Source organism: Hevea brasiliensis, chromosome 12 (genome assembly GCF_030052815.1).
Source record: "Hevea brasiliensis isolate MT/VB/25A 57/8 chromosome 12, ASM3005281v1, whole genome shotgun sequence".
Taxonomy (NCBI): domain Eukaryota; kingdom Viridiplantae; phylum Streptophyta; class Magnoliopsida; order Malpighiales; family Euphorbiaceae; genus Hevea; species Hevea brasiliensis.
The window spans coordinates 32866259-32875275 of record NC_079504.1 but is presented as its reverse complement, the minus strand read 5'-3'; the positions used below and the strand labels follow the sequence as shown (position 1 = coordinate 32875275).

Sequence of the window (9017 nt, the reverse complement as noted above, 5' to 3'; positions counted from 1 at the left end):
AAGTAGATCAAATATATAGGGTTAAGGAGTTAAATCATCATGAAGCCCTTCAACTCTTTTGCTTGTAAGCCTTTAAGAAATATTGTCCACCACAAGATTACATGGATCTATCAAACAAAGCTGTAAACTATGCAGGTGTCCTCCCATTAGTGCTTAATTTTTTGGGTTCCTCCTTGTATGCTAGATCTGTGAAAGAATGGAATAGTGCATTGAAGAGGTTGAAAGAAATTCCCAATGAAAAAATTCTAAGTAAGCTTGAAATAAGTTTTGATGGATTGGAGGAAATAAAAAAAAAATATATTTCTTGACATCGCATGCTTTTTCAAAGGAAAAATGAAACGTTATGTGATGAAAGTATTGGAAAGTGGTGGATTATACCCAGATATTGGTATAAGGGAGCTTATCGATAAATCTCTCATAACTATTTCAGACAACCGTGTGTGGATGCATGATTTGCTTGAAGAAATGGGTCAAGAAATTGTTCATCGAGAATGTCGAGAAGAGCCTGGACGACGTAGTAGACTATGGCTTTATAAGGATGTCTGTCACATCTTAATGAATGATACGGTTAGTATTACTCAATATTAAGAATTATATTTGATTTGATAAACTTTCATTATAAATGTTATAAGTCTTTAAGTTGTTTTCACCTTTAATTGTTGCCTTTGATTTTTTAGGGAACAAATCTAATTGAAGGTTTAGTCTTGGATTATATGTTTGATCAAGGAGACAGATACATGAGTTCTAAAGCCTTCTTGAAGATGAAAGCTCTCAGATTGCTTATACTTCGCAATTTAAAACTCTCCAAAGACATTGAATATCTTTCCAATGAATTAAGGTACTTGGAATGGCGTGGGTATCCTTTCAAATCTTTGCCACAAACTTTTCAACCAGATCGACTTGTTGAGCTCCATTTGTCTTATAGCAGAATTGAACAAATATGGAAGGGAGTAAGAGTATGTATGATTAACTCCTTATATCTGTTTATTAGTCTGGTTTTACGGTTTCTTTCTGATTTCCTTTCAATATCTTTTACAGCCTTTAAAGTTGTTGAAGATAATTGATCTTAGTTACTCCAAAAATTTAATCAAGACACCCGACTTTAGAGAGATCCCATACCTTGAAGAGTTGATACTTGAATGTTGTACAGGATTACTTGAAGTACACCATTCTATTGGACTTCTAGAAAGGCTTGTTTTACTGAACATGAAGAATTGCAAAAGCCTTACAGCTCTTCCAAGTAGCCTGTGTAATTTGAAGTCTCTTAAAGTTTTTATATTGAGTGGCTGCAAAAATCTTGAAGAAATTCCAGGTAACATAGGGAATATGACATCTGTGCAAGTGTTTGAAATAGCAGGAATCGGTTCAACATCATTGCCATTAGCTCAGCCATGGGATTGTCTTTGCCCTTGGTGGCTAATGCCTAAGAAGCCTACACCTACCATGTCCTTTGATTTGCCTTCTTTAATAGGTTTTTGCATTCTTAGGAGACTTAATCTAAGTCATTGTGGTCTTACGGATGGAATGATTCCTTATGATCTAAGTTGTTTCCCATTTTTACAACATCTAGATCTAAGAGGAAATGATTTTGTAAGCATGCCTGAAAGCATTAGTCAACTCTCTAAACTCTTAGGTGTTCTTTTTGGCAATTGTAAGAGGATTCAATCATTTCCAAATAATCTTCCTTCAGATCTCAAATATCTTAGTATGGAGGGTAGCTTTTGCTTGGAAACTTCACTAACTACAAGCATAAGTAGAAATTTTAAACTTGAAAACCTTCACTTCGTTGATTGCAAGAAGCTTCAGTCCTTGCGTGATCTTTCATCAACCGTTTTACAACTTCGTGCGGAATGTCTAACTACAAAGGAAAGTATTCCAAATCCATTTGAAGCAAGCACTTCAAGAACTTCATCGTTCACTCTTACAAAATGGGTAAGCTTGATTGAGATTCAAGGCCAAAATCTTAGGCCACTTGCAAGGCTAATGAGTTACCTACATTTCTTATTGATGCATAACTCTCTCTCTCTGGTCAGTCTCTCTCTCTCTCTCTCTCTCACGCACACGCACACGCATATTGGGGGGCCCTAGATTTTTCAAAAAAAAAAAAAATCACATTTTTCAGTATATATATATATATATATATACTATCTTACTTTTTTTTAAGTTATTATATATTTTTGTGTCATATGATATTGTATCATGCATGTATTGGTTCCTTTTTTATGTTATCTTTGTGGCCCATAGCAAATTTCATTATGTGCATTTTGACTTCTTGCCAAAGAACTTTAGAATTTGTGCCTTCCAGGACCAACTCAACTACTAAATAACTATCCAATTATACATGCATCCACCAAAAAAGTTTTATTATCCCTTAGAACATTGCTGCAAAGCTATACATGTTAATTGTTAAGTAATAATTTGGCTCAGGGACTCTTTAGTTTAAACACCCTTATATCATTGTGTTTATCCTCAAGTGAAGTTCCTGTGTGGTTCAACAATCAAGGCTCGGGGTCTTCATTAGAATTGCAGCTACCTCCTTGTTGGTTGAATTACGGATGGGGAGGATTCTTTTTATCTGGAGTTTTTAGATTCCATCATGATCAGCCTCCTTCAGTGGATATACTTGTACTGTTGTCTGTGACTTGCATGCATACAATTTGCCGTCGGAACAAAGTTTGTTTCTATGTCGCTCTAAGATGGAAATCGCTCAAGATTTATGCATCACTTCTGATCAACTTTGGGTTAGCTCTGTGCCTCCTAGCTCCATAACTTGTCTAGATCAGTTGTAAGGATGTAATCAACTTAAGGCGTCATTTTTTTTCTGACCAGTTAGAGGTGAAGAATTGTGGACTTCGTCTAATATATCATGAGGATGAAGATGTAGAGGAATTAATGCGGTGCAATAAGCCTTTTGAGGATTTGGGTCTCCCAGGAATAACTATTGCAGAGGTACTTTTAAGTGGCCTTTTTCTTTCTTGTTTTTTTAAAAGTAGCTAAAGTATAAATTCATCATTCTTTATACATTTTAATTTGTAGATATTTGCATTTATTCACCGTTGTTGACAAATATGGGTAATTATATTCTTTATAATTCTTTCATTTGGTCACATTTCATTACATCGTTTGTTTGGTTATTGAGATTTCATGGCAAAATTTGACAAAAGATAAAAATAGAAAAATTGAGTCAGTAAAATACACAATAATTGTTTTTCTTTATGGTTATTCAATTAAAAAAATGATTGTGTGTACACATTATTCACATATTAAATTATTAATTCTTTTTTTTTTTTCAATTTTCTTTTGAGAAATTGCTTTTTACATGAAAAATTAAAATTATGTTTCGGTAAAATTTTTTTTTTTTTAATTTGATTGTAGGTTTAAATTTGCTGAATTGCAAGGGCAACTATTATGGGCCTCGATTGAGAGATGTAAACTAGGAAAATCAATGTTATGCTCCTTTTATTATTATTAGTTTTGTCAATTTTGTCATTAATATGTATCGCATATTATTGTACTTGTTATATAGACTTGTATATAAATTTTTAAGTGAAAGCCTTTGAAATTTGGTAAAATCTAGAACTTAATTATCGTATTTTTAAAGTTAAACATTTTTGTCCAAGAAATTTGCCAAAACCTACAATTTAGTCTCTCTATAATTTTCTATCTAATTGACCATTAATTATAGTAAAAATGACCAAAACCCTTTAATCTATATTTCCTAACTAAAATGATTAAGTCCCTAAGGTTTTGTATTATAATCCTTTAATTTAAATTTTATAAACAAAATGGTCTCTTGATTTACACTATTTTGGTTATAATACAAAACCTCAAGGACTAAATTGTTTAAGTTAGAAAACTTATACAGTTAAAGGTATTTTAGTTATTTTCGTTATAATTAATAGCAAATTGGATAAAAAATTAAACGGAATGACTAAATTGTAAGTTTTGCAAAACTTTAGGAAATAATTTGATTTGTTTTGAAAATATAGTAACTAAATTATAGGTTTTCTCAAATCTCAAAATAAAGTATTATTTACCCTTAATTTTTTATATATAATTTTCTATTAAATTTTATATATGATATAATATTATTATAGCATTATAAATATTATATTTAATTATTTAAATTAAAATATTAATTTTAATTTGTTTTAATTAATTATATATGTAAAATATTTATTAATTTAAGAATTACTATTACTTTTTTATCATTTCTGTATTGTTTTATTAACATTTAATATTAACTGAATTTAAGCTTAAATGTAATTTTAAAAAAAAAGTAAATTATAATTTAACATCTGAAATTTAACAAAACCAACAACTTAATTCCTTTATTTTCAATACCAAGCAATTCAGTCATCAAAATTTGATAAAACTTATAACTTAATCCTTGCTGTTAGAAATTTTGTGAATTACCATTGATTCTAAAAAAAAGACCAAAATACCCTTAACTCTATTTCAATATGAAAATAATTTAGTCCCTAAGATTTTATTTTATTGGCAATTTAGTCCCTAAAATTTAGTTAACCTATAAATTAGTACCAGTAGTGTTAAAATCATGCAATTTAGTTCTTGACATTTTAATAAATTTATAATTTAATCTCTATCATTAGAATTACAATTAATTCCCCACTAAATTTAGCAAAAATACCAAAATACTTTTAACTCTATTTTTAGTATGAAAATAATTTAGCTCTTGAAATTTTATTTTAATAACGATTTGCATCCATATTCATACTTTTTTATATATATAACAATATAATATAATATATGAAAATATCATAAATTGATATATACACACACATATAATTATTTATATATTATTAAAATAATAATGACATAAGGCTTATTTATAAATAGTTATAATATTTAAAAATCAATTTGTAACATATATGGATATTTTGTAATTAATCAAAATTTTTAAGGACCTTAAAGTAGTTAATTCATATTTTATTAATTTAAATTTAAAATTTTTTAATTTAATAGACTCAATTTTAAAAAATGCAATGACTAAATTGTTAATGAAATAAAATATCAAGTACTAAATTATTAAGAAAATAAAACTTTAAAGACTAAATTGTTTTTAGATTAAAAATAAAGAAAATGATATTTTAGTTATTTTTGCTAAAATTAACAGTAACTTAATAAAATTCTAATGGTAGGGACTAAGTTGTAGGTTTTGTCAAATATCAAGAATTAAATTGCTCTATTTTGAAAATATAAGGACTAAATTATGGATTTTATCAAAGTTCATGAACTAAATTGTAGTTTACCCACAAAAAATATAACAATAAGTTTTAAATGGTGAAGATGTTTAAAAATTAAAATAAATTAATGATAAATACAAGTTAACCCGTTGAATTAAATTTATTCAAAGTCAGTTTTTTTTTCATAATTTAAAATAATATTAGCTTGCATAATGAGGTTGCATAAGTAGATTAATGTTGTGAAAGAATATTATTTATAAAATTAAAAAAATAATAATTTTTAAAATGTATTTTATAGTTTAATGCACTATTATTACAAAATTTTCAATTTCACCATATTAATATCTTGAAATTTATATTGCCATATTGTTTAATGCAGATAATTTCAAAATCTATTTAACATATTATAATGGGTTAAAGGCATTTCTGGCAAAGTCAATGTCCCCTTAATACATTTATTATTATTATTATTATTATTATTATTATTATTATTATTATTATTATTATTATTATTATTATTATTATTATTATTATCTTTTGGGTGTTTGTTTTTCAACACCCGACTTTATTTTCAAACTTTTTTGTTTCTTAATTCATAAAATGCATTTATAACATAATAATAACAAATTGTTAGGTCTTCTAATTGCCATAAAAAAAAAAAAGTGAATAAGAATGAATATTTGACTATAAAGTTAGAATTGAATAATCAATGACACCTATAACAAATATTTATAATTTTATACATGATCATAGTAATGCATAGGAATTCATCTATAGTCATCGATAACATGAAAGTAAATATTATTATAACTGTATCTAACTTATAGAGACAGATAACTAATGGAGTTTCCTCTAAAATATTGTTCATATAATTTTGGATAATCAATTGGTTGGTTGCTACAATGGTTCTTATCCTTAATTCCTTGGTAAGATGCCGAGGTAGTCCTTTATTAGTGGTGTCCTGATTTCTTTATATGACTAAGTTATTTTGTTGAAGAATTCATATCCAATGATGACTGTACTTCCAAGAAAAAATGTCTGGTTGCTGGACGAATTCTAGTTTCTATATCTTCGCTTGATTTTGTACGCAAAAAGGTTGATGTGGGAGAAGCCAAATTTCACGTAACTCTAATTAAAGATTGTTGTGAAGTGATGCCATCTCTGTTACATGCAAGGTACATGTAACTTCTTTTAAATAAAAAAAAAATCAAAATAAGTAATCATTATTATATTTATTTTTATATGTAATAATCGTTACGTTATTTTAAGTATGATTGATTACATTATGTAATTACTATTTTATTACATAAAAATTTTTTATATTATTAAACAACTTAATCAAATATGTAATATAAACATAATTACATTACAATTTTAATTACGTTTATCCAACATAACCTTAGTGCTTGTGACGATACGCTGCATGACCATGGAACAGAGTAGGGACAGCTAAGCGGCAATTGGCTTGGGGGATGCTATGCTTATCTGTACAGGTGATAGCAATTATTTGGACTTATTCCCAATAGTGGCCCATTAAATTTAGACAATTTTGAAAGGAGACCAGAGCCTAGTGTTTTACTTCCAACTGTAGAGATGGTCGAGGAAACACAAGTAGCTGTAGTGGGGGCCCATTACAAAAGTCCACTAGAAAATGAAGAAGATAATCAGCTAGCATTCGTGAATCTGGACAATGGGAGCCTCAATCTTAGGCCCACTCTCCAACAATCAAAAGAAAGGTGAAACGTCTAGAATGCTAAAGAATCGCATGAGGTACAAGCTCTAGTCTGACTGGGAGAAATTTGCCTCTGATAAGCATATTGATCTTCTCAAGCTATTTGCTCGATAGTATTCAGTAGTAATTTTGTAGGGTAATAATCAAAATGCGATGGGCTTCCATTTTGGTGCATAGGAGGAGGTGAGACAAATGATTCTTCTAGGTTATGGTCTGCTGCTTCTGTTATCCATCTCATGCTCTGCTGCTGCCCGTTTTGATCTATGCTACAAATCTTGGGCAATGCCTTGACATTAGTTTATTTGGTTAGATGAATTTTGTCTTGACAATAGATTTATTCTTCAATTTTCTATCAACCTTTAGGTCCTTAGGCAACAAGAAAGTTCCCTTCTCATTGTCACCAGTAGCCTATGTTGTTTGGTTTGCAGGCTGCATTAGGTAGGCCTTGGTTTTCTTGCTTTGTGTCTTTTCTCTACTCTTTTTCTCTTCAGCACACCTTCTCCTAGGTTAGGTGCCAAGGTTTAGTTGGAAATTGGTATGCTAGGTTCCTTTTTGAACTGATACTTTTAATAAATTTATTGCTTACCAAAACAAAAAAGAATGATACTCAAACAAAACATCAGGATTAAAAAGAATGTCTACAGCCCAATAATCAGGCAACCTAAACATACACATATGAGACAGTCCCGTAAAGAATATCAAATTTCACATTAAGCATGTTGGCCAAACCTCCATTAGACCTGAAAGCTACTAGAGACAAAGGACTAATAGTACAGGAAACACCAAAAGCTCTGAAATATTAAAATAATTGGGCGAGTATAAACTCAGTGAATAACACCATGGTAGAAATCACTTACCCAACATCCATTGTGAAATTAGACATCAAAACTTCAGAAATTAAGGAACTTTCGGGCTGCCATCATGTTCTTGAAACGATAGATTTTTGTCTGTCTTCCTGCAATACCTGATGAAATCAAAGTGTAAAGGATATTCTTGATTTATAGATGAAAGAAGGAAGCTGCTAGGGGGTGGTTTTAACTTCATGAACGCTGGAAATAGCTAAAGGGCAGCAGCGGCAAGAGGGAACATCAGTGGTAGTTTTTATTCTTCCTTTCTAGAAGCAGGCTGTGACAAAAATAAGACAGCACTCTCATTTTATAATTTTTTTATGTTTATTTTAGTTTATCCTTTGATTATTAAGGAGTATAATACCCCATCTTTAGTCTCATGCTCCAAGTGCCATCTCATTTCCTTGGCCATTATGTTCAATGCTTATAATTTTTGCAACCTTGGAGTGAGTGAAATGTAATACAGCTTCTTATATGGGACATTTGCAACTTGTTAATTCGTTGCATTCGCCATAATATGTCATACATGCAATTGTTTGGCATATACCATACAATTGTTATTGCAGTATTGAATCTTCTCCATCAGTAGTCCCGAGCCTTGGACAAACTTCTTTATGCTGTTGAGTTGTCCATTATAACATTATCAAATGGTAACAACTCTTTCACAAAATGAGATTTTCTTCATTCACAAGAATTAAATCCTCAACCCTACCTAAGAGATACAAAGGTTTTTTACCATTCATACCAAACTTTGTTAGCGGGGCTAAACATTCTTTTACTGTATATTTCTTTTGTCCTTTTAAGATGAATTTAGAACTAATATATATGATTTGCTATTTTAAATTTGGTTTTATTTATAAATTAAGTTTTATTTCCTTTAGATAGGTTCTTCTGGAAGATTTTTTTTTTATTCTTTTTAATGTTGTTAAATGTTTGTTCCAATTTTTAAGAAGCATTTTTTAAATTCTTAATTATTCGACTATGTGAATCTAATTCATAATTAATTAATTTAAATAATATTTATAATGAACTTTCCATGTCAAATTATTGTGATTACTTTCCATGTCAAATTATTGGTATTTAATAATATTTTACTTCACTATGTCTTCTACCAAAAAGTAAAGAACTTCACTATGTCTCATAATTTGTTTTTATTAAAATTATATAAAAAAATGAATATAAACTTATAATAATATTTATTTTACTTATAATAATATTTGTTGAATATTG

General features: G+C 29.2%; 1 protein-coding gene across 1 annotated transcript; it reads left to right on the top strand.

Moving 5' to 3' along the window:
- The first annotated feature begins 317 nt into the window (after positions 1 to 317).
- On the top strand, positions 318 to 3063 carry LOC131171202 (disease resistance protein RUN1-like). The gene is made up of 6 exons (XM_058130670.1): positions 318 to 567; positions 678 to 956; positions 1039 to 1932; positions 2428 to 2673; positions 2830 to 2949; positions 3037 to 3063. Exons 1-6 carry the CDS (start codon positions 334 to 336, stop codon positions 3061 to 3063), a joined length of 1800 nt encoding a protein of 599 aa, XP_057986653.1. The 5' UTR covers positions 318 to 333.
- Positions 3064 to 9017: the final 5954 nt, after the last annotated feature.

Bases quoted from the DNA above. Each gene is read 5' to 3' on its own strand.
- LOC131171202 (XM_058130670.1), top strand. From the start codon at position 334: ATGAAACGTTATGTGATGAAAGTATTGGAAAGTGGTGGATTATACCCA. The intron at 1,933-2,427 runs GTAAGCTTGATT...AATTTGGCTCAG, and splicing joins CGTTCACTCTTACAAAATGG to GGACTCTTTAGTTTAAACAC. The intron at 2,674-2,829 runs GTTTGTTTCTAT...TTTTCTGACCAG, and splicing joins CAATTTGCCGTCGGAACAAA to TTAGAGGTGAAGAATTGTGG.